The 27,095-nt window shown below is 40.9% G+C and overlaps 1 protein-coding gene across 3 annotated transcripts; it reads right to left on the bottom strand.

Moving 5' to 3' along the window:
- Positions 1–449: 449 nt before the first annotated feature.
- On the bottom strand, positions 450–27,095 carry rap1gds1 (RAP1, GTP-GDP dissociation stimulator 1). 3 transcript variants are annotated; one of them, XM_080051732.1, is made up of 15 exons: positions 26,731–27,095; positions 23,139–23,246; positions 19,107–19,229; positions 17,699–17,824; positions 13,854–14,000; positions 10,037–10,165; positions 9,598–9,723; positions 8,120–8,263; positions 6,399–6,530; positions 5,637–5,771; positions 5,331–5,456; positions 4,650–4,789; positions 4,014–4,140; positions 3,376–3,504; positions 450–2,711 (listed from the first exon to the last, which is right to left on the bottom strand). In XM_080051732.1, the coding sequence occupies exons 1-15, from the start codon at positions 26,732–26,734 to the stop codon at positions 2,584–2,586; spliced, it is 1,824 nt and encodes a 607-aa protein (XP_079907858.1). In that variant the 5' UTR covers positions 26,735–27,095; the 3' UTR covers positions 450–2,583. The 3 variants fall into 3 exon arrangements, with proteins under 3 accessions (XP_079907858.1, XP_079907859.1, XP_079907860.1); XM_080051733.1 differs by lacking the exon at positions 13,854–14,000; XM_080051734.1 differs by lacking the exons at positions 23,139–23,246; positions 26,731–27,095 and having other exon boundaries at positions 19,045–19,172.

Here is a 27,095-nt window from a genome sequence, read left to right as displayed (position 1 = left end):
AACTAGTTTGAGACTAGTTGGACACATTAACTTGCATAGATTATGCGATTTAGCAACAATTTTCACATGGAATCACACTGAATTGGTACTTACCAAATTTTCAAATGTTGCACAATTCTCCAACGAAATTTGGACCAAAATTCACCGGAAGTTCACATACTGTACATGTTGCGCGATGTTCAGCCGACGATCGCCAAGTTGTCTCACATTTGAGGCTCTGACTAACGCGAGGAAATTGTGTACCCCTGCGAACACTTGGAGATCGTTTGGATCCCCCTTGCGAATGCTGTTTGCAATTTGTAGCCAACTGTCGCAGCCCAGTGAGATAGGGGCTTTACTAAGGCACTGTAGGAACAGGCTCGCAAAGCCAGTCCAAAATTACAACAAGTACTGTAGGAATAAAGACATCAGCCATCACCAGCTATCATCTTTTTAATCATCTGCTGAGTTACAATCCTCCAAATGTACAACTCATGACATTTACAACAAACATTTAAGTTTATAGAATTTTTTTTTACGCAGTTACTATGGATACATCTCCACTGGCATGTGTCTGTAGAAGAGCACAAATCTTGATAAATAACCATTCATACTTCTTTAAAAAAAAAGCAACAAAAAAAAGCGTGGGCCCAGACAGGGAAACACCATGGCATGTTCAGGGACTGTTGGTGCAGTATTGTGCGACATGCTGAGATGAGCATGTTAGCAGGAAATCCCTTTGACTAGAAGAACCAGTTGTCATACTGTACAATGAGTGAGACCCAACTCTGTGGGTCTTTCCAAGCATCATTGCGTGTTATAACGGAGTGAATGTTGAACGTGGTACTTCAGTCTCCTTTTCTGAATTCGTAAGTCTCATGCTGACTTTGACCATCCAAAACATTTTTTCAAAAATAATCTTTCATTGACTTTCCTTTAGTTTTGTCCACAGTCACTGTGCAACGAACAAGACAGTAAACAATCTGGCTATGCAAAGCGTCAGACAATGATTAGTCAATCTACGATGTATTGATTCTACTGATGTGATATGCCAGGTAGTTCGATCTTCTTAACAAGATAAATGAAACATGATTTAGTTCGACCAAGAAAGATCTCAGATTAAATCAAAGAAATTCAATTAAATAAAGCATCCTCTTCCATCTTTAATTTGACATGATTTGTATTGACTTTAATGGAAGAGACCTTTCTTGTTCAGACTGAATCACATTTTTCTGTTCATTTGCTCCGACAAAGTTTTTGTATCACATTATAGGTACCTACCTGCCATAAGGCGAGATTGTAATTATTAACAATCTCTTTATTATTTTTATATTCTACTGGTGTGAGGCTTGCTGAGCTCTTGCAGAAATCACTGTTGATTGTTAAGACTTGTAAAGCTTTGCAGTACATTACCATTTTAATAGACACTTTGAATGTCTATTGAAAGTGTCTTGATCTTGACGTAAACTTGGCTGCACTGGACTTCACTACTTCCCTGTTCTCCACTCTGTTAGCTTCACCTACTTCTTACATGATTCTCCAACAGCAATGGGGCGGAGATTTTGATTTCACTGTATAGCTGTTGGTGAAAGAGGGGAATGTGTTTGGCAGCCGAGGAATAAAAAAATCTGATAAAATCTCTAGATCCAAGGACCAGTGCAAAAAAAAAAGAAAAGAAAGGAGTGTACAAGACAGTAGGCATCAGTGAAGGAGGGCAGGCTGTACTAGAGTATGCAAGCGGTAGAGAGAGGTGAGATGAACACTGTCACACCTTCAACGGGACTTAAACATGCACAGTTTCTAGTCAATTTATACTTTGAGCTACATGGGACACAACTGGGCACATCATGGATGGCTGCTTTTCTTAAAAATGAAAGAAAAAATCACGACAGGAAGGTTTTTTTCTCTTTTTTTTTTGTTCTTTTGTGCACATTTTTTCACTGATGGCTGACTGGCGGATGGTATCACAGCTATGGTCGTAAGAGAGTGTCGTCTCTTTATCTATTGCGTTAGGCTGTCTATGGCGCCTCAGCTCCTGTGGAGCTACTTGTAGCAGAAGATGCATGCACAAGTAGATAGGTGGGGACCAGGGCTAGACTGATGTTTCAGTTTGAGAAAAAAAAATTAAAATAAAGAATAAGTCCATGGTGTTCACCTTTAATCTGTAAAAAGGGCCTGCTGACCCGCCTTAAATAAATCTCATCATTATGGCTTTCAAAGGAGCGTTTCAATGTCCTAAAGTAGTCTAAAAACAGTTTCAGAGGCTTTCCACCCTAAAACATATTCAATTATTGGCAGATTCTTGAAATCAAAAATAAATAATCAATTAGAAAAATGCTCAGAATTCAAGATGTGTATACAAGCACTAAGAATAGGCGTTCTATTTTGACATCAGTCTAACCCTAGTGGAGGTGGGTTCGGGGTTTCGAGACAGGACTGTACGTCTGGCTGGCAGTTAACGTGACATGGTACCTTGGCACATGACGATGGGTCACAGGGGGGAGAGAGAGCAGTCATGAGGTGTCGTCGGATGATGGGGTGGGTTGCTAGGCAGGCATTTAGGTGGATGGGTGAAGGTGGGTGGGGGGGCCAGGACACAGTCATTTAGCTCTGGGCCGTTAGCCGCTGCTCTGTGAGCGACGCCTGGTGCGATACCGTCTTGTTTTCGTGAGCCCGCAGCTTGGACACCACGTCAATGAACGCCAGGCTTTGGACTTCTTTGTGGAGAGGCTCTGAGAAGAGAGAAGGTAAAGTGAATTTGCAGTTCAAAAATGGTTTTAAAGAAATGCAAACAAAAGGGTGATGTCATTCACATCAATCGGCTGCTCTGAATTTAACTTTTTAACACAAAAAGTATTCTCATTATACGGAAGAGTATTAGGGCCAATTAAGTCGACATAGTTGACAAAGTTGTAATTCAACTTTATTCTCGAGATTTCAAATCTATTATTGACATTTAGACTTTTTTCTTGGAGAACGTCATGGCAAAAAAACAAGACAATATGAAACATGGAGGAAGTGGCAAGCAAATGAATCATAACATTTAAAAACATTATATGAGCTTTGCTATTGCGAAATTAGCCTCATGTTAATAATGACAAAACATACAGTATCACAGAAATCTTCAAAACTAAGTATTTATGTCTCAAATTTAGGAGAAAAAAGTAGATGTGCAGTTGAGTCTACTCCTAGAGACAGTAACTAAATCAATTTAGAATTGACAATAATTATAATATATTATATTATGTGGTCATTACCTGAGCCCATGACAGCACATTTATGTCTCAAATTTAGGAGAAAAAAGTAGATGTGCAGTTGAGTCTACTCCTAGAGACAGTAACTAAATCAATTTAGAATTGACAATAATTATAATATATTATATTATGTGGTCATTACCTGAGCCCATGACAGCACAGATGAGGATCATAGAGTTGTACTTGATCTCTGGTGCACTCCTCTCGTCTGACAGCAGCTTGTGAAGCACTGACACCAGGTTGGCTCCCACAAAGTCTTTCTCAGCTGCAGCTAGAAAAACCACACACACACACACACACACACACACACACACACACACACACACACACACACACACACACACACACACACACACACACACACACACACACACACACACACACACACACACACACACACACACACACACACACACACACACACACACACACACACACTCTCTCAGTGTGTGACAGGAATGTGACAACAGGACCCAGGGATGTTTACTGTGGGGATGGAATCAATAATGCATGATGCTTTCACACAGCTCCAGCCTGAGCCTAGACCCAGTCAGATAGTTTGATCAGAAAAAGGTAATACTATCTCACATGTATGTGTTAAACTGGATTGGTTATAAAAAAGATGTTTAAGCTCTTTGATTCTATAGATCCTGTATCAGGCAGGTGGTAGGCTTGTGGGCTCCATTTTGTTTCTTTATGCAAATATCACAAGCAAATAGCAGATTCAATAAAAAAATTAAAAAAAACTTAATGATTGTGAATCCATCCACCCACTCTTACCCAAATCCAGCCCTGCTATTAGACCCAAAGCCACCAGGGCTTCATTCTGCATGATCATGTGCTCGCTCGTTGCCATGGTCACTAAATGCTTGACACCTGCTCCCTGGATGACCGTTCTGACCACTTCCTGGAAATCAAAAAAAGAAAAGAGAGACAGAGAAAAATAATCCCTTTAACAACCCAATCCTGAGATGAGATCCGTTGAGATAAATACATTTTTACATTATATTTATAAATGAAAAATAAAGGCTGTATCCAAAATCTGTTCCCTAAAAACTTTGGACACCAATATGATGTAAAAATTAAATAAAGATTTTAACTCTGGCTTTATCCAACACCTACAATTTACATATATATATTTTTTTTAAGAGATGCAAAAGTACGCATAATTGGTTAGATAGTGAAAATTTGAATATTTATTCAAACATTACTGAAAAAAAAAAAACTGGGGACGTTTCAAGAACATATCTATAAGTTAGAAAATGTTTACCCTATTCACCTGCAGTGCCTTGCCTTAAGAGCTGTTAGAAATGAACCTCCGCCTCAAAACTATTCTAGCATTAAATCAGACCAACTACAGGCAGGAAGATTTGCATGTTAATAAAGACGTGAAGGCAGCAGTATTCATTTTGACACCTTGGACTTGCTGTGTCGAATGAGAGCAGACAGGAGCCGGTTGGACTCTCCCATCACCCCCGCGTGGTCCTTGGCTTCACACCACTCCACCAGCCTCTCCACCAGCTTCCCATTGGTTCCCAGCTGGTCGGCCGCTTCAGCTGAACCAACACACACAGCGGGCGATGTTACTGTCACTACTGTTGTTTACTGACACCCCACCTGGCAACCAAAAGGCCAGGGGGCGAAAATATGTACAAAAATATGTATCAAATTGCAATGAATAAGGGTTAGTCTTGGTAGGTGTCTAGTGATTCCGGAGAACGCTTGTTGTCAAAATCGCTTTTGGTCAACGTCAGTGAACATTCTCCTTACGATCCTCTACCTTACATACCCTTTTACAGAGCGAAAAAAAAAATGTAATACACAGCCGAGGTGTATTTAAAAAAAAATGTTTCAGTGCACAGATAGTACGGACAGGTAGCAGATTTTGACAACAAGCATTCTCAAGAATCACTGACTCCACCCTTTAAGCTCAATATGTTTTAAGGTGTACTGTCTATCTATACCATGACTAGTGGATATTGAGATTTGAAGAAGTATTCTTTTTAAAAGAACCGCATCATAGTGTGTAATGCGTTGTCAAGACTATGAATTGTAATGGATTTGGTTCAAATACAAAGGGAACAATCCAATGTCTACCTTGTGTATCGATGAGCATACGTAATGTCCCCAGCAGTTTGAACTGGACCGGGGGCATCTCTGACGGCAAGAACTTCAACACCACGTCTGCCACTCCGGTTGACAGCATCTTGGATTTGTTCACCACTGGAGAGGGAAGAAACAAAATCACATTGCAACACTGCTCTGACAAAGCGCTGGATTATCATTGATTAACAAACCATTCTTATGTAGAGCATATTCAGACCGGTGATGTCTGGTCGATGTGTATTGAGGATACAAGAGGAATATTGAGGAGATGTATGCAGGCTAACGTAGGAGTCTTACCAGGTATAGCCAGATTCCTCAGTGCGCTCAGTGCTGCGTGTTGAACCGTGACGTTTCCTTCGTCCACATGTCGATCCAGCAGCTCCAGAAGCTTCTGCACGATGCCAGTGTCCACCATGTGAATACAGTTCCCATCTACACACAGGACATACATGCATCAACAAAGTAATCCTTCATCCACTTGTACTACTGTCATGCTAATGAATACTGGACCATTATATTAAATCAACAGTAGAAATGTTACATGTGCTCTGTGTTAGATATATTTTGAAACATCCTGAAGGAGGTTTAATTAACCAAAAGTCTGACCTCACTATACATCATTCTCTCGGCTGACAAAATTATATAAAAATGTACGGCATTGTTTTTCTGTGTTGTACATTGCTGCATGACCCACTTCCCTAACTGGGATGATGTACATGTTTATTAATAACTTTATACTGCTCTTATCTTAGGGGAAAAGGGGTGTTTAGTTATGCTGCTCCCCTTTCCTGGAACCATCTGCAAAATGAGCTGAGACTTAAGGAGACTTCTTAATGAATAAAAGGGAGGGCACCTCTGTCTGTACATGCTTTGCATAGTGATGTTTTATGATTGTGTGAATACGTTTTCAGTTTTTTAATTTGTTGTCTGTAACTGTGTAACTGCTGCTGCCTGTGATGGCCAGGACTCTCTTGTAAAATAGATGTTTAATCTCAATGAGACCTTTTCCATCGTCAAATATAGATTTAAAAATCTTACCACTATCTAAGACAAACTTACCGTTGCGAGCAAAGTTAGCGATGGCCAGAGCACCAGCGAGCTGCAGCTGATGGTTGTGAGATGGAACCCAGGACAGGACCCTCTGGAAGACACTCCCCTTTCCTCCCTCAAACAGCTTCTGCATGGACTCATCTACACAGCAGAGGAAAGACAGGTTGCTCTATGAAATGCTGGTTCATTTGTCACTAACATCTGTCGCCTACTTGTATAGTTTCAGGTTGATCTTCTAGTGTCTGGATACTATCCTCAGCCATCATAATCCACAAAAGAGAACCAATGGGTTTATTAGGACTAGCTTCAGAGATTCCACTAACATACATTTATAACACATCATGGTCAGGTCTTTTCCACTCCAATGAAATATTTACATAAAGGTTGAATTATGAATACTCAACGGCATCCTTGCTGGATATAACACTGTGTGTGTTAATATTTATTAAAGAAAGTATGATTTTTTTGAATGACTGTAACACAAGGCTCTTTTTGAGTTCAGATTCAGAGAGAATTTAAATATGTGTGAGAGTGCATACGTTGTGCTGTGGAAGCAGATTAAAGGTGGAGTCAGTGATTCTGGAGAACTCTTGTTGTCAAAATCACTTTTTGTGAAAATCAGTGATTATTTCCTCGTGATCCACTACCTGTCTGTGCTGTGTGTGCACAGTGCGCTGAAAATAAAAATGAGGTGTCAACATACAGCCAAGACTGTGTAAACTGCTTTGTAAACAATGGGAATTGAAACAAAGGAGGCCCACCGAAGCTAGCTACCGAAGATACCCGTTTCCAGAGCCTAGGCTGTGTATTAACCCATTGATGACGGCTGCTGCGCGATGCCACATTGGATCTCCTGCCTGATGCTGCGTCGCGCAGCATTATTACTTTATCTAATTTTCATGGCATTCCCAGCATAGAATGCACTGTCATTGGTTCAAATACACATGAGGTGGGTTTTGTTGATTTTTTTAAGACCACGTGACCACCCAAAAGTTGTGTGGTTTGCCGAAAATCATGTAAATCAAAAAAAATAAAAATAAAAAAATAAAACAAAATAATAAAAAAAAATACGCCAGCTATGTCGGCGACAGAACAGTTAGTGGCGTTTGGTGCGCAGAATCAAGGTCTACTATAGACTACTGACGAAAATCACACAACACATTGCATCTATTTATTAACAATATTTAATAATTTTCTAATTCATCTAATTTTGACGATTTTTAGAAATATTTGTTGGTTTGTAAGCGCTAAGGGAGCATGTTTAAATAAAACCTGTGAACCTTAACTTTTAAATGTATTTTATTTCATGTTTCTATGTGCTACACAGGCTTAGATATTAAGGTTTTGGTAGACTTGACAATTCGTACTATTTTTTCAGAAAACCCTCAGGCATTAAGGACATGCATCCTAGATTGCCATAGTCATCAATGGGTTAACACCAGTTGGGGTTTTCTCAGCGCACATACACACAGCACAGATTGGTAGCGGATCATGAGGAGATATTCACTAATTTTGACAAAAAGTGATTTTGTCAACAAGCATTCTCCAGGACTCCACCTTTGAAATGTGTTTTTAAATCCATCCGAACCCTATGTAACTGAAAATAAATGTTACTGGTAAATAGCGTCAAATGACAGAACACATCAACCTTGTTAATGCTGAGCTATATTTGCTGACACTGGAAGCAGTTATTAGGAGTTAACATGAAGCCCCCTGTGTAGATGTTTTACCTCCCAGCAGCAGTAGAACCATGAGGTCCGATGCGGTCTTGAGCTGGGCGATGTCCTCCTCCCTCTCTCCGTCCACAGTCTGAGCCACCACGTCCAGCAGACACTCCACCAGGCCGGCCTCCACCAGCTGCAGCTTGATCACATCTGGAGGGGATGACAGTTCACAGGAGGGCCACAGTTCAACACACTGCTGCTGTAATGCATTGGGGCATCATACATGAATCATGGTAAACAGTCAGCACACATGGGATCCGGCATACCAGCCCAGCACAGCATAATGTATGAAGCATCATTTATAGAACGTTGGCCAGGTAAGCTTTACTTATTCAGCAACTCTCCTTCAACTCTTTTCTTTTCAGTCCATCTCAGGAGGAAATGGGCAACTATTCATGATATCCGATAAGCACTGTACATGTTTAAGTAACTGTATATGTAGCAGCAAACCCCCATGGGAAATGTGTAATGCGGAAAGAAAGATAATATAAGAAAAAAATAATAAGCAGATTAATTGATAGCCAAGTTAGATTCCTAGATGGGTGTTTAGGTAAGCAATCTTCAGTTGTCCTCTTTATTTTTGTGTTTTTGCAGTTTTGTAAATATTTAGCAATTGTCCTTTAAGGCCACTTCTGTGAAATAGAATTAAACACTGCGAAATCAAAGCAGCGATCTTTATCATGTGTCACTATAATCCTTCTATATTGCTCCCGTCTTGTCATCAGATCTCTGTCGGTTTCACAGAATAAGTGTTGTCTGTTTAGAAATCCAATAAACAACACGCTGCGTGACGAATGAAAGAGATGGAGACGGAGAGGCAGAGGGAGAGAGAGAGAGAGAGAGAGGAGAGAGAGAGAGAGAGAGAGAGAGAGAGAGAGAGAGAGAGAGAGAGAGAGAGAGAGAGAGAGAGAGAGGCTTCCCTGGAGTCGAGACGAGGGAGTTAAGTAGGACGTTGTCCTGGAGACTGACAATGTAGGAATGGAAAGGAGATAACAGGCAGTAAGACTTGCTCTGCTGTCCCCCCCCCCCCCCCCCCCACACACGTTTGAAAAAGAGCAGCTGAGAAAATGCAGAGACTGTCTGGCATGACTCACACTCAGGATAATTGACTACAGAGTAGGTGGACAGGATTTTTAAACTGAAGGCATGAGACACCACGGGAGTCTCTCACTATTTAGTCTACTTCCCATACAGTAGATGTGGCCTTCTGTCCTTACATTCAGAGTTCACCATTTTTGAAGTGAGGTATACTAGCTAGTCGGTTTCCTTATAGAGATGGCGATCAAAGGTTTTGGGAGAAGTCGCTGTAGCAGGAGTCGCCAGCCAGTGTTTGCCAAGTAAATATATGCTTACTAAAAACTCCATAAGGTAACAGACTAACTACGCCTCCTATTACCTCATACAACCCCACTTCAAAAATACTGAACTATTCCTTTAAGTAGAACTTAATAACAATTTCTTTTTAAAAACACCAATCGCATTACCATTTTCTGCGAGAGGAGCCAGAACCTCAAAAATCATTTCCTTCTTCTCGTGCTCCGTCTGCTTCTGGAAGAGACGCACCAGCTCCTCAGCGATGTTAGTGGAGGCAAACTGCTCTTTGCTGGACTCTGGAAATACATGGGGGGCAACACAACACTGTCATTCAAGTGTAGGAGAAGACACGGCCATCTTATGCACTTTACATCAAGGTTAATGATTAAATTGTATGTGTGCGAGTGATGTATTGTACATTGTATTAGTTTTAGATAATACAATGTGCGTCAATTTGTTCTTCAATACATCACTCACACAATTACAGTAATCAACAGCCTAGGAAGTTGAGGACATGTAGGTGAAATGCTAATTATTCTGTTGACCGTTTTAAAATGGGTTGGTTGGGCTTGTTATCTTGACCAAACAGGTATTTATGGGACAACTCACCGAGCTCAGCCAAATTCCCAAAGGCAATAAGACACATTTCTGTCAGGGCTATGTTGTGGGAGTGGATGCCCAGCAGCTTCACCAGCGTGGGGATCACACCCATGTTGATCAGCTGGGCTTGTAAGGAATCTGGATAGAAAAAGGGAAAAAAGACATAGAAAGACGGGCGTTGATCAATTGTTCAAAACATTATGTAGATTTTTTTTTATATCGTTTTTACCAACAGTGACCATTTGTGTAAGTGTGATTGTAAAAGATTATTTCTAAAAGCAAATGCACTTTTGAAAGAAAAAAACACATATTCCTCATAAAAATGTAAAGTTAAATTAACAAGCCACAACACAATATTTTGCCCGATGCAATACAGTTGTTTTGTTGCTATGGCATTAATGCCCAGCCACAATCAATGGAACATTTCACACTGTTTAAAATGTCGGGCCTTTGCCTTAGCAGTGTGACAAAATGGCGTACTGTAGCCAATATTAGCAAACAGAAGATTTTGTTGGGTAAGTCTGCAGCCACAACCTGATGTCGAGGCCCTCTCTATGACAGTGAGGTGACTTAAATTCAAAATTTCAGATCCTGAAACCAACAAAAGGTATAAATACATTTGTCATTTGATAGTAAGAAGTGGTAGAGCTATTAGACACACCTGGAGAGTAAAGATAAAGCTGTTAGATGTTTTAAAAAAACAGAGTGAATGAATTGATGGTGGAGGAAGACAACATGAGTGTGTGGATGAGCAGAACAGAAAAAAAGAGGGAAATAGTCCAGTTAAAAGTCCAACAGTCAGAACAAATAGCACCAGGAAGAGCTGGACGTAGGAAAAGGCCACAAAACAGATGCTACTTGTTTTGTATGAGCATCAACAACGCTCCAAAGTGTTCTACAGTGTGTGTGTGTGTGTGTGTGTGTGTGTGTGTGTGTGTGTGTGTGTGTGTGTGTGTGTGTGTGTGTGTGTGTGTGTGGCACAAAGTCAGACAAAATACAAAATGCGATGGATGGCTTGATGACACAGAACAGAATGAGAGTGCTGTTCCTCCAGTGCAAATGAAACCAGAGCTTTCAGAGGAGGCCGGTGGAGAAGAGACGGATGAAACAAACAAGCTATTTATCAGTGCGCCACATCTTTCATAATCCCACTGCTGTACTTTGTATTTTTCTACAAACTGATAAAAAAAGTTTTTTATATTCTATGGGCTTGGTGTTATTGGATTCCACTAACAAACGTGAGTAATAGAGTTTGGCACAGAAACAGGGAAAGAAGAAGCATGAGCTCTCTCTCAGAGATGACACGGTGCAAAGAGAGTGAATACATAAGTAAATAAATACACAAGATTGAGTAGGTTATTTTGTTATGAAGTCATACATCAGAATGGATTCGCCAGTGACAAACATATACTGTGACCACACTCTCACAGGTGTGTTACCTGTTGGAGCAGTTACTGAAATCAGTTGTCACCACGCAATGAATATATCAGTATGGGATATATGTCAGCAGTTGGTTAAAGAGATCCTATTATACTACTTTTCTGGTCTTAATTTCTTGTTAAAAACTGCTATAGAGCAACCTGACACGAATCACATCACAAAAAACTATGTAGATTTTCGGGACACTCTTCCTCTTACCCTAGCGAGCACAGCAGTCTCTCTCTACACACTGCTTTGAGCTTCTCCGCCCCTCCCCCCCCCCCCTGCTGCAAACCCCACTCCGTTGTGATTGGTTACCTTCCTTCCAGCGGCGGGAAATTTTCAGGAAGGTGGGGGCATGCAGCCGGAGCTTGCCTGAGCGGCAGCATTACCATACATGGAAACATGACAGAAACGACCCGAGCGTGACAGAAACAATCCGGAAATTTGAACGAGTTCGGCTCGACCGGCTGCCATAGTGTTTAGTGCTCTGCATAGCCACCCCAGACGGTCAGCAGGGAATACGTCGAAATGCATGTACGTAATTATTTGATACTCTAGTATGGTTAAACATGACTATAAATCATTATAACAACGTTTATAGGTCATAAAAGTCGAAAAGTATCATAGGTCCTCTTTAATGAGACATTGCAGTACATAAGGGAAACAGAAAGAGTGATACCATCACATACAGTGGATAGTCCACCAGCGAACCGACTGGTTTATTTTCACAATGTAAGATGACCTGCCTAGTACCCATCTTGATCACAATTCTTTAAAACGAATTTGAGATATTCTAATAAAAAATATAGAATATAAATCAACATGATATACATTTTTTACGAATCGGGCATTGTCTGTCTAACAGTAAATGTCACAATAACGAGGTTGTCATGGGGATATCTTGAACATAATTGTGCCTTCTACTGATTCCTTTAAGCTGATGCGGTTGACTCGGTGCGAGTGAGTTAGTAAGTGGGGAGTCGTCTGAACATTAGCTGGATATGAAGCGTCAGCGAAAAGCTGAAAAGCTGCTGAAAAGCCACAAAAACGTATCAATACTGTTACCGCGACTGAGAACCTCCCACCGCCCAGGCCAAAGCAAACTGCTCCATCCATCATACATCAGTGCCAAAAGACACCTTGGCAACAGGCCTGAGTCTGTCACATCACATACTGGCTGCTCTCAACAAGCTTCATTATCACAAAGACACAAACTGGAGCGAATGCCAGAAGGAAAAAAGATAAACGCAGGGACACAGTAGAGAGCCAATTCACCGTCTTCAAATTCGATCGTGTAAATTCATAGTAAATATCACAGTAAGCCGACAGAAAGTAATGCAGATATATAACGTAGATAGCAACATACAGTACAGTATAGTGTATAAAAAAAAAGCTTATTGTATGTAAACTGGGCTGAACAGCCGGATAAACTGTCTGAATCTTGGTAAAAATGAGGCACACTTTTTACTTAACACTAGATGTATTTTCAAGTTATTTTTTGGTAAATAAGCTTATTAATTTTCTTTTAAAAACTGAGATGAGAATAGTGATCTAACGTATGTCTATGTGACAACTACTGACCTCGAATCAGGAAGTGGTTAGCATAGCTTAGCATTAGGAGTGGAAGCAGGGGGGTAATAAGCTAGCCCATAGGAGCGGGACACAGTGTAGCCCGCTGATCTCAACTCAATGTAAAGGAAAAATGCCACATAATAAACAAAGAGCTGTGCACTGACATTTTTCACTAAACGCAAGACTCATTACTCTTGCGGAGGTGACTATACACACACGCGGAAATTATTCTGTCGACCAATCAACGGACTGCAGTGTGTAGCTCCACCCTTTTAGGATGGCTCGGTACCCAAATGAAAGGGTCTCGGCTCTGCTCACTTATTTCGGGACCCTACCCAACTTTTGACTGCGCTGAGCGCACCACTGAACCGCACAGTGGAAACGAAGCTTTTGATATTTTATTCTGTAGACAGGGCTACGTTGCTATCCCCACAGCCATGTCGCTAGCATGTCCATGAAAGCAGGGAGAGGAACTAGCAAAGGGATATGTTTTACCTACTGTGTCTATTAACAAGACAAACTTACGGGAACAAAGGTATACAGTAAATGCTACTCCCAGCAAATACTCAAAACTGCAGATAACCTTGGCAGTGAAGTGGGAAACGCAACAGAGGGCATGGTAGAAATATCAGGAGAAAAAAGGTCAGTTCAAGGAAGAAAAAACATAGAATCTCCTGGTTCAGTTCAGTTCAACCCGTCTACTGTCTTATGACTACAACAACAAAACATGATGTGTGACATCGTCTGTGTAGAAGAAAGAGAACATCCGCTGATTAGTGTAGATTAGTCAACAGTTGTTCTTTTTTTGGGGGGGGAAAAGATTGGTCATTACCATTATCATTGCTATAGTTCATCAGCATGCCACAAAAGACAGTCAAGAGCTTCTCATTTTCCGGCTCAGTATTTTGGAAGAGGGATTTAATGTGTTCAGCTACTATTTGAGCCCCTCCTGCCAGGTCAACTGCACTCCTGCCCTCATCTGCAAAACAAAGAGGCCAGGACACAAATCAACCACAAAGCAACCAAAGAAAAAGTAAATAATATGAAAAAAAAACAGTACCACAACCTGAAAAAATACATGAAAGCAATGTTAACGGTGGGGTCAGCGAATTTGGTGAATGCGTGTAGCATGCCGTAAAAAGGTCCAGTGTTTATACACAGCCTAGGCTCTGTAAACTGACCTGTTGCTAGCTACAGAGTATATATCCGTTGTTTACATACCACTTTACAGAGCCTAGGCTGTGTATTAAAACCTGATTTTTTCTCTTCAGCAAACAGGTTGTGGATCTTGAGGAGATATTCACTGATTTTGAGAAAAAGTAAAGTTGTCAACGCGTGTTCTCCAGAATCACTGACTCCACAATTAAGTAAGCGGTACAAAACATTGAAATCAATGCAAAATAAGGCTAAAAAAAACGTCACAATTAATGATTAGAATGAATGTTAAGGAAATAATTATGACCAACTACTGTATATGACATTAAAACAATCCAAGTTTAGCGAGTTGGATTGATTTCATGCCACAATTGACATTGGTGGCCTTATAATTCCATTCCTTTTCTTATATAATTTCTTCCCATAGAATGTGGAGCAACGGAATAAAACCTTAAGCTCTACTCGCAGTTTCTTCAATACAATCTTTTTGTTGCAGCCCAGAATTTTTTTTTAAATCAGTCAACAACAGCAAAAATCAAAGAAGTGCAATATTGAAAAAAAAAAGAAAAAAAATTAAACTTAAATAAACAGACAATGCATATTTTCAGCATTATTAAGCCTTTGTCTATTTCTAGATCTCTTTCTTTGGAAGGCCGTTAGACTTAGAGAAACACTAAATGCCCAGTGGGGGTGATAGTCTCTATGGGAGGGCTTTGTCTGGTAGAATGGCTGCCAAGGAAGGCGTTACGTGAGTCAGCCCTTTCAGCATCGGAGCGTCTACTGCTGCTTCCAGTCACTCGCAGCAGCATGCCACTTATGAACACTCAACAACATGGCTATGCCACGTGCACAATATTGCCTCTTTCTCTTCTGCTGCTGACCCAGAAAAGGCAGCGATAGGACTTGCTTGTTAAATTTGGACAAACAGATACTCAATTGACACTGGGAAGTGGTGGTATGAAATGAATCAACATTAGTTATGCCTAATAGTGTGTTAGTTATGTTCATGGCATATAAGATCCTGACACCCTTTAAAGGCTTGAGCCATACAACTAGTTTGGTACATAATATCCATAAAAACCCAGAGTATCTCAAATGTAAAAGCTCATAGGCCAGACAGTATTATTAGCTGAAATAAGTTCATTACGGATGTATCTATATGTTTATCTGTGTATATATTGGCTTACAGAAATAACAAATATACGTTTGTAGTCATTTTAAAGCTGTGTCACCCTTGCACCTTCTGTCCAATAGTAATTGTTTTTTGGTTCTCTCTTTAGAAAATGCTTTAAAGGATTCTCCTATTCTATATAAACAATAATTAGCTTACTGCAGATGTGTAAGCAGTTGATGCCCCAGGTGAAGCAGTTCAAGTATCTTGGGGTCCTGTTCATGAGTTATGGTTGGAGTGGGAGGATTGGAGGATTGGATGGTTGTAATCATGCATGTACAGTACTGGTACCAGACCATCATGGTGAAAATGAGCCGAGTATGAAGGCATAGCTCCGATTGTTAGGGAGTTGTGTCCTATCGTTTTAGTATGATTTATGAATCGGACAACCACAATCATACAGCTGCTTGGATCCTTTTTTTATTGTGTGAAAGACTGCTGCCTTCCAGGATAGAATGTCCAGAAGTGTGGGAACTTCCCCCGTTTGTGCGATTCTTCACGTCGAGACAAGACAATCATTTCAAATTGGAGAGGCAGTGGGATGCAGCCAGGCCATTACGGTGGGCTTTTCACCTTGTCTTGGGAGTGTAGCCATCCAGAACAAGCCTAAATACTTAATGCATCACATAACCTGAAATGTTTGAATCATAATAAACCCTTTAGAGATCACAGTGTGTTCAACTTGTCAAACATGTCTACTCAGTGAGCATACTATATAACACACAGTAGCAGAACCCCATGTCTTCATGTTGTGATTTCAGGAGACCCTGTTCTATCTACTTTACCATAGCAACTGAGGTGACGTCTTCCATATTTTTTCAGTGTGCAAGGTAGCGAGCAGCTGCCTATCCACACTCTCCCAGCACGTCTATCATTAAAACCGCGCCGGCTTACAGAGACACCCCCCCCAACCCCCCCACTCAAACAAATGTCACATCCCAACGGATTCCAAAGATGCCCTGGCTTTTCAACAAGTGGAAAAAAACGACGCACCAGAACCAACAGCTGTGATTAAAGCTTCTAAAGCTGTGCTGCAAAAGAAATCAGGCTTAAACTCTGCTGCTGCGACTCCCTGGAGGTCAATACTCAAATACGTTCGTTCACTAATGACATTTCCTAGAGCAGATATCTTAAAAGGTGCCACGCGGAGCGTTCTCAAAACACAATCATATTCTCGTCAGATAAAACTGTGAAGGCTTAGTTTTTAAGTTAACGGCTTAACAACTTGATTCATGTGCAAAATGGTGTTATGTTTTTCTCAAAATCGGGACAACATTTTCAATAGCCCCTTCCCCTATTCCAACCTCATACTGTATATACACGTCATGAACTAAATCTATGAGTTATATGTGCAATAAAGGTGCACTATGTCATTTTTGGGTGTGTCAGAGAAGTGGATGTTTTCAATAGACCAACTTTCCTCACAGGACAATTGGATCCCTGGAACACTGTTTGAAGTTAGAAAGCTTCCTTAAAAGTTACTGTTTCAACTGTTGTTTACAGCAGCAGGACCAACAGTTTGGTTTATGAACATATTATAGTTTTACGTTTTGTTCCAGGTGCCTCAAAATAATTTAGTTTTGATTTATGATGATAGAATTATTCAATAATAAGAATTAAATTTAGAGAAAATAAATGTTGTAAACTAAAAGCAGGCTCTGCAAATGTAAACAAATCCCCCTCCTGTGGAGCTGCATAGTGCACCTTTAATAAATAAATAAACAAACAAACAAATAAAACGTATTCGCTTATGGAATACAGGGCTTTTTAGGAGCTCATTATGTGTAACACGTGCCCACCTTTGTCACTTTCTAACCCCCAGCCTGTAATCTGTAATGTGCCTAGTGTCTACATTAATAACACACACACTAAGGATGTAAGATACAGTTGATGAACATAGTAGTCACACTGAAAAGCAACAGTCTTACTGGAGTGTGAAGCACCTGGTAAGGTTCGTATTAATTTCATGTCATTCTAATTTGTTGAGTTTGCATGTCTATGTAAGTGTTGCTGTGGTATTATCATTGTCGATATGCATTTGTGAGTTGTATGTAAGTGGTATTTATTGCCATTGTGTTGTACAGTCACATATTCCAGTAATACAGCAGCTCACATGGCTCAAAATAAACAAACGATTACCCTGGATGTCATTGGAGGAAATTCAACTGAATGGTTGACACCTTTACAGACAGCAGGGCAAGTGCTATTATAACCCTGCTAAAGGTTTTGTCTACTGGAGCCCAAAAGAAGCATGGTCTCTTTGACTGATTTTCATATTAGCTCCGGGAGCGTGATGACAAGGCTCATGAGGGAGTTGGTGTTCCCTAAAGGCAGAGCGAACTGCTACTTACGGCTGTCATAACAGATGTTGCCGAGAGCCCTGCCGGTCTGCAGTAAAACCTCCTGGTCGCTGGAGTTCAACAGCTGAATGAGTGGAGGGATGAGGCCGGCTTCCACACAGGGACTCCGCATGAACTCTAAAGAGAGGGGAAAGGTGTTGAATAACAGGTCAGCAATAGATAATTGGAGGAGCTTCATGTCGATTTTGAGTTGTGCATCACTAGCTTCACCCTAAGCATGTAATTGGACCGTCTTAAGAAGGTGGAATCAGTCATTCTGTCAATTGTTACTATCTGTCAGTACTGCGTTTGCGCTGAAAATAAATCTAGTGTTAATACGCAGTAAACGTGCATGTTGCTAGCTACGGTGGGCCCTCTTTGTTAAAATACCGTTTGTTTACATACCTGTTTACAGAGCCTAGGCTGTGTCTTAACCCTAGATTTTCTTTCAGTAAACACACAGTATGAAAAGGTAGCGGACCGTGAGGAGATATTTATTGATTTTGACTAAAAGCTGATTTTGTCAACAAGCATTCTCCAGAATCGTTGACTCCACCTCTAAATCAAATATCCCAATAGCATGCTTCATGATAAAAGCCAAAAGGGATGAGAGAGACAAATATAATGAGGTGATTATGACGTGCGGGCAGTCATTTTTGGATCATCTGGGAATAAGACCTTTTTTTCTCTGTTTTGATGGGGATTTATGCTAATTAGTCAAATATGTGTTTTACACAAAAGCCTGCCCTGTTTTCAGCTTTGAACCCAAAACAAATGGAGTTCACCCTGTCAGACGGAAAGGGGAGTTGTCTTTGAGCCCATGCAGTCACTTGGCTTCGTTGCAGACGTTTCCGGAAGCGGTGACAGATAAATACCAGCGGGATGTTACCAAGCTCGGCAAACTGCTGGGGAGTCATCATTAGCTGCAGTCTTGCAAGCTGCTAAAGCCCATTCATTATCCTAACCTTTTCTTTGCCTTGAGTTCTATTCACGTTTTTCTTTTTTTCTCTTGTTTAAAAGCTTCTCGGGTTCTCGCTGTGGAAAATGGAAGCCTTCTGACACTGCAGTTATACAAGGTTTCAGTCCTCACACAATAAGCCCACATTCAGCGATGGCTTAGCTCTCAAATGCCAAAGAGGACTGCTCTGGTCTGAAATGACCTGTCAATCAAATATGTGACAGTTTGATACTCAAATATTTTAATTGGTAGAAATATTCTGACATATCCGTAACTAGGAAGGGGCCCTGTAACTGTCCCACCAAATAATGCATTCATGAAGAAAACACGTATTAAAAAAGAAAACTTAACAAAAAAAACGAATGAGATACAAGAGAAAGTGTAAAAATGGAATACTGACGAAATGGAGGAACAGAAAGTCAGGATGTTCCTGGGTGGATGGACTTGGAAACCGAACCTCACCATTTTTGGCCACCTCAGCTATGATGTTGGCTACTTTGGGAGTGCAGGAGGACTGGGGGCTAAGCAGGGTGGGGAGCAGGGTGAGAACGCCCATCTCCTGGATCTTCATGCTGGCTTCGGTGTCTGCAGGAGAAAAACGTAAGGAATTTCAAATGGACAAATCACAATAATGCATTAAGAAATACAATGTCTTTACGTTTTCCTGACAAAGGCCAACCTATGGGGCATGTTCTTTAAAGAGACTGACATGCTCTGGTTGGCCGTCACTGGCCTATCAACTTGACCTACATAATTATCCACCAGCCATTGGGTCATGGGTTATGTCTGGCCCATGTTAGCAAGACGACGTTAGCATTTAGCTCAAGGCGCTGCATGGTTGTGTAGACTCAGACCGTGCATTCCAATCCCCATACTTTCTGCTATTTAGTATGGTAGAAAAAGATTTAAGATGTCCCAATTCTTGTGCTCAGATTTAGCATGCTTAAAAATATCCGGGTGCCTACTACACCCGGGTCGAGATTTTTAGTGCTGATATCAGCATGCTATTTAGGCGATTCTGACCCACAATCCAGTGCACAACCGGAGTGACGTCAAGAGGCAAGATCAAGACGCAATGTTATGATGAAATAAATAAGTAAAAGTATGACCCAATTGAAGTATACTGCATGCTAACTGTTTACTAAAAAAGAAAATCACATTGATCAGGGGCCGGTTTCCCGAAGCCTTCTTAGAGCCTTCTTAACACAACGTCATTCGTAACCCCTATGTAGAGTTCCTACTTAACATTTCGCCTGTTTCCCGAAACGTTCTTTGCTACGAATCTCTTTCGTACGTCATACGTTGGTAAGGTTGGTCTGGAGCGCCCTCAGAGCCTTCTTAGCTCTACCGTAGGGATGTTTCAGCTCTCACTTGTGTCATTTAACTAATAAATCTGACTGTATTTCATATCAAACGGACACAGCGATGACTCTATTTAATAACAAACTGTTAAAAACGATACAACTGTATAGTCACGTATATTTATTTATTTAAAGTAGGCTATCTGATATTTTAGCAGAACACCATTCACTCTGAAGTGTTCAAACTATATGAACAAGTACTTTTTAGTCATCTAACTGACTTGTATTAACTGAATGGATGCGATGTCCATCAATATGAAAATACTTTAGGCTATATGTGATTGCCTGCAGTCGGATCGTTTTTATCAGTTTGATATTTAATACAGTCATCGCTGTGTCCCTTTGATATGAACAAAACAGTCAGATTTATAAGTTTAATGACACAAGTGACAGTCCCTGCGATCGCTGTGGCATCGCCAGAGATAGAGACCCCCACATCTCCTTCCATTAAAGCACCATGCGTAAAACGGACACAAGTGACATCCCTGTTGCGCATGGAACTGCCACACATTCATGAAGAAAATAATTGCTGGAAACATCTTAATCTTAATCTCCTCCGCTGTTTCTACATTTTCTATATCTTTTTTTAAATCAGTATAGGCTACCGTAGTATGTTCAACCATGGTTAACACTAGAACCTCCGCACTGTGTTCCACACGGCTCGCCCGGCTCAGCTGACAGCAGCCGGGCGGGGTGCGTCCGATCCTCCGCCTCAAAACATGTAAACGTGTGAAAAAAAATATGAATAATCAATTAAAGCTTACCTTAAAATAAGTGTCCCATCTTAATGTTTATTGTATGTAGGATTTTAGCTCATTTGAACGCTGTTTTGGCCGTCTGTTTTTATTGATAGGCAGGCTATTGGCTATATTATATCTACTTTCAGTTTCCTTACTGACCCACCACGAAACGTGATTAGTGTTCTTAAAGATACTTAGATTATAAAACAAGAGGTCCAAAACACCGATGATGATTAAACAAACTAATGTATGAATTTATATTACACCAGAAATGCACGGGTAGATTTGATTATGCAGCATATAAAGAGAACGCTGGCGCTTCTAGTGTTAAATAAATGTTTCGGCCTAGAAGGATTTCTAGCAATCTTTTATTCGCAAAAACTGCAATACGTTTTATAATATAGCCTAGTGTTGTCATGCACCTGCGCATGAAATTAACAGGAAATGGAAAATCTAACTCTGAGCAATCGATTTCAGCAGTGTACGAACGACAGGAGTGTTTCTCCTAAGAGACCGTTCGGGAACCACGACTACAGAGGTAAACAACTTTGGTAAGTCATAACGTAGGAGTCTTCGTAGCTCGCTAAGAGAGGACGTTATCGGGAAACCGGCCCCAGAGGGTTTACATTAACAGGGTTCAACATAACTTTTTTTTCCTACTGGCCCGCCGGGCCAGTGGATCCGAGTTTTACTGGCCCCTTGTATATTTTCACTGGCCCTGCACACACTTTTTTTTCTTCATAATTTAGTGTCAATCATTATAATACCTGTATTAGAAAAATAAAGAAAATAACCAGATCTAAAGGGAATATCTATACTGTAACAGTATATATATTCCCTTTAGATTTGGTTATTTTTCTTTTAGTTAATTATATGAAATGTTGATATTGCTCATACACATAATATAAAACCAGGCAAACATATTGAATTTGAAGCCTACAACTGAAAGTATGTTGAAAGAGTGGGCCAGTATTTTAAAGTCCAGTAGTTTGATGGTTGTTTTTATTCTTGAATTTGGGCAGTTTAATGAATAGTTGAATGAATGAATGAATGAATGAATGAATGAATGAAAACCTTTATTTAACAAACTCGAAAGGCATTGAGGTTCCCCTCATTTACAACACCGACGAGCGCACCTGCAGAAGTCATGTTCAAACATAAAAAAAAAATAAGAGATGAAGGTCTGATCAGTCTTTGTGGTGTGGTAGGCTGTTTTTATTACTTTCTCTATGCATTAGGGATGTGAATGACCGAATGACCGGTTTTCCACTTGCGCTCAAGTTGACTTTAAAAATAGAATAGAAATCCGAAAATCAGGGGGTTATGCCGTTTTTTTAATGGGAGATTTCACCGTATGCGAGTTCACGTCTGGTCGTGAGCGCGCAGCGAGTGTCACTTCTCCATGAAGTGTCAGCTTCACATAAGAGTCCAGTGTGGGACCATTTTTTCAAACTATTGATAAAAAACAATGCAGTGCAAAATATGCAGCATAATGCTAAACGCTCGTCTAAGACTATGACGTTAAATCACCTTAGAAACACACAATGCCTTCGTCCGAGCATAGCAGCGTTTCACCGTGTGATCTCGCCAGCGAGTGAGCCGTCGCGCAGATGAACTGTGGTTTGTGGCTAAAATAATAACCGGGGATATTCCCCCGTTAGCGATTTCAATGGGAAAGACTTCCGCGATCTGATTGAATGTCTCGAGCCTGAAAACACAGTGCCAAACTGCGCGACTATAGGAACTGTACAGTGAGCGGAGTCCTTCCGTTGGTTTCTGTCTACAACCGACACAATCACCGGAGACGCATTCACAGCGTTTAAATAAAGCCTCTCATTTGTATTACCATTGGGGCTTGCATGCAAATACTGTAACATAATGGCGGCAGCTAAAGGAAAAGCGCAGTTATAATTTTTTGCACCTGAACCTCTGCTGTGGGAAGAAAGAAAGGGGGCAAAGCAAGTCGATTGATTTGTCGACTCGCAGGCGGACGGTAGGCAGCTCTGCCAACGGAGCGAGAGTGCACCCGCTTGTTGCTCCGCCTGTCAAAACGCCCACGCATCGGTTGTCCACTGGCCTTTCATTAAAAAATATATTTTATATTAGGTTTATTATATTGAGTCTTAAATAAACACTGCTTTCATTCCGACTCTCAACGCGCATTTCAATGAACCATGATGTAGTCTACAAAAAGATACTGAACTGTGATTGGCCAGTCACTGGCCCGGGCGGGACAGTGACTGGCCAATCAACTTGCCCTGCATATGATTTTACTGGCCCCGGGCCATCGGGCTATACGTTATGTCGAACCCTGATTAAAAAAAAAATCTGCTTCTGTTTGTACTACACACACACACACACACACACTATGTGAACTAGGTGGCTGTACTCACTGTTTTTGGCGAGTGCTTTGAGCAGGCAGTCCAGGCAGCTCTCCACGCTGTCAGTGGCGCTGTCTGTAGACGCTAGCTTCAGCTTGGCCAGGGCGTCATTTAGGTTGTCTGAAAAAAAACAGAAACATTTCATGAATTAATTTAAATATCTTTATTTTTAAGGAGAAGATACCAATCAAATGAAAATGACTGACACACACGGAGCACCCCATTAAACACACCAGTACACACTTAGTTCGCTGTGAATGTTGTTTATAATGGTCTATGACAGGGCTATTCAATAGGCGGCCCGCGGGCAGGACCCGGAGGAATATTTACTGGCCCCCGCCTTGACTACCGACCGACCCAGTGGTGCACAATTAATGTACTAGCACGTGCGATGTGTGCTTTTGCATGGTCATAACTGCACAAAAGCCGCGATCTGCAGTAAATAAATGTGCACATGTGTCTCCAAGCGTTTCTCTATCAGCTGCTCTGTGTGCAGCTTTCCGCAGTGTAAGTGTATGGTCCATTATTTGTATTTAGTGTGTCTGCATAATATTGCACCAGTAGAATTTTGCATGTTTGCACAAAATTTGTACCTTCACATAGCAAACAAAATTGCACAACTGTAAAGTCAGTGTCTGTAGTTTTTTTGTATTCAAATAAGCAGTTGTTTATTTCTTTACTGTGCATTGGCATCTTTGAGCAAAATACAGTCAACATTTTCGCCGCGGCGCGCTGTGACACGCCTCCCATGACCCTGGACAGTGACCAGGGTCATTGCTACATGTAGCAATAGCTACATGTATATGTAGCTATTGATGAGATGCTCATCAATTTTAGGCATTTTTTTCTGGTCCCTCATTTTGGATCATTTCCACCAACCGGCCCCCATTCAAAACTAATTGAATAGCCCTGGTCTATGATGTCTTCGAATACATTTAGACTTAAATCATTCTAGACGGGTTAGCCACTCCAGCAATTTCAACAGATATGACCATAGGAAGACGTCTAGCATTCAACTAGGGCTGCAACTAACGATTATTTTGATAATCGATTAATCTGTCGATTATTTTCTCGATTAATCGATTATTAAGCGATTAGTGTTTTGGTCCGTAAAATGTCAGAACATGGTGAAAAATGTTGATCAATTTTCCAAAGCCCATGTTGACGTCCTCAAATGTATTGTTATGTCCAAAACACACAGATATTTCAGTTTACTGTCATAATAGGATTAAAGAAACGAGAAAATATTCACATTTGAGAAGCTGAAATCAGAGAATTTGGAATTTTTTTATAAAACAATTACTCGAAACGATTAATCGATTATCAAAATAGTTGCCGATTATTTTAATAATCGATTAATAATCGATTCGTCGATTAATCGTTGCAGCTCTACATTCAACCAATCCCTGATCAGTTAAACCATTGAAATGATCCTTATGGTTGAGACACTGCTGATCTGTATGTGTGACGGGGTGTAACAATACACATATTGGTACCGAACCATCAAACATACAGGCCGTACCGCGGTTCAAGAGGTGAAACGCAATACGTAATTATGGGCATAAATAGCGTTAATATGACTTAAATGTGCCCAATGTACAGCCTTGTTTTGATCGCCGTGCGGAACATATTTGAGAAGTATTTCATTTATTGTTTCAATAAATGAAATACTGGAAAAGACCTATAGGCTGCAATTGTAATTAATTAATGCTGCACTTGCAAATTCATTTGAGAATAATTGTATTTATTTATTGGAGAGCTTGCAGCAGTATTCTTTCGTACTGTAAAGAACCAAACCGTGACTTCAAAACCAAGGTACCTTACGGCAACTTGACTTTTGTGTACCTACGTACTTTCTGTCAACAGCCATAATATAACTAACTAATAACTACTGTCTGTGGGATATAGGCCTCCACTAGGCATACAATTGCTGAACTGTGAAAGTACAGTTGGTAGACATCAGGCAGTGCACTTTAAATGAAGGCAAAGAACACTGAATCAATGATTTATAACTGCTGTGCACATCCCTCACGCGCGAACCACTGAGTGGAGACCCAATCGCTGTATCTTTCCCGTTATTCCTTTTGAATCAGTGAAAGAAGAAAATGACAGATTCCTCATAATTGCATATGGTAAATGACTATTCAGAAATGTTCAATAGAGCTGCATTTGGTGAGATTAGACAGCTGCTCCACTTGTACGGATCTATACTCTATGTATGTGCAATCACTGATATTAATCGTATACAACAACTAGGCTTAATAATAATGCTTTATGAATGTCTATAAAGCAAGTGATATATTAAGTGGTGTATTCATGTGTTATATGAGCTCTGTGTTATTGGCAGCAGCATATGAATTTGCTCACAGCTCCTCTCAGCAGCAGAACCTGATTGGGACTGACCCGTCGGAATGGGTCCAGAATCCACTCTAATTACTCCAGAGGCTGACACACTACTTCCTCGTCTATTTCATCGATCGTCGAACGACAATACGATTTCTTTTACTGTTTAAAATGCTCAGAAGACCTGCTATAACAAAAGAGTGGGACATTGTTTTTAATATTTATATTTATTCCAGCACTACAAAGCCAGGTAAAAATAAATGATGGGGTTGCATAAGGATTTTGGTGACCTGGCTGTTGTAGTCAGCCCACACATCCACCCTCTGTGACAGATGCCTTCCATAAAAAAAAAAACATGAGCGACTGGGATTCCAATCTTGTCAAATACCTTGTAAACTGTCAAAAAAATAATATTGCTCTTCTTGATGGCAATCAAGGAGGCCACTGCCTGTTGTTGGCACTGGTTTTTCAAATGGAATAGGTTGGGAGGTTGTAGCCTATATTTAGTGAATCTACAGCATGTTTTAATGTCAAATTGTATTAGATTGCATTCAGAAATATGACTACTACAGTAATGACAGGCCTGTGCTCAAATAAGCAGTAACCAACGGGGGTCCACTCCACACAGACCATCAGTAGCCGGTAGGAGTAGCCTAGTAACGTTATGGAGAGCAGTGCAGCAACGCAAAGTGGGCTGCTGGATCCTATTGCATAACAGCTGTGGAGATGGAAGAGTGCCATCTAGTCTCACACCATCCACTAGCACTGCCATTTCAGGGGGATGTACGTTCATTTAGCGACTTGGGCTATCAAGCCATATTCCAGTCCCGGCTTAATGCATCAGGAAATGCAAGCACGCAATTATTATTATTTTTTTAACGTTGCTAAAGGGGGAATAAATCACGGCTACTAGAGTGTGTGTATTGGATGGAGAGTCAGGGAAGCTACCCCACCCGAGGACTGAAGCTGAAAACGCACGCGCACGTACACGCGGTTCAGCTACAATCAGCTTTTTCATAAGACTAACTAACGTTAAAAGGATACAACTGAAAACTATGCAGGTAAACACAGTGGTATATGGGGACATTGCTTCGTAATACATAATGCCAACCATTAACCATATACGTGGCTTCTTGAAAGCGTTTTCTAATGATAAGGGGGAAAAACACATTTCAACGTTAAACCAAATGGCGAAAAACAGTTCTTGTTGGCTAACTGGGTTCGGAATGAATAGCTGGTTTAGCTAGCAGTGTCTACTCACCCATCTCCGCAGGATGTTGCTAGTGTACGTAAAATAAACCGGGGTGTTACGTTCTCCAGAGCAGCTGTAAAAAAACGAGTCGCACTCGCCAGAGGCCCCGCTTTTCCCCCACACGATTCGTTCCCTCCAAGCGGCTGAAACGGGTGAAGTTAGCGGGTTGAGGTTGAGGTGAGCTTGCTAGCTAGCCAGTGAGATAGCGACAGCAGCCGCCGGGCCGGGTAGTCCCGCTCTGATGAATGCAGCTGGGTGACGGCTTGTACACCGGGGCGACTAGCAGGTTAACACATCTGACTTCCTCTCATATCCACACACACCACAGTCGAGAACTGCAGGCTGGCGCTCCCCTGGACGACTGGCTCAGTCAG

Source organism: Ammodytes marinus (genome assembly GCF_949987685.1).
Source record: "Ammodytes marinus genome assembly, chromosome: 23".
NCBI classification, from domain to species: domain Eukaryota; kingdom Metazoa; phylum Chordata; class Actinopteri; order Uranoscopiformes; family Ammodytidae; genus Ammodytes; species Ammodytes marinus.
This window is presented reverse-complemented; position numbering and strand designations above follow the sequence as displayed.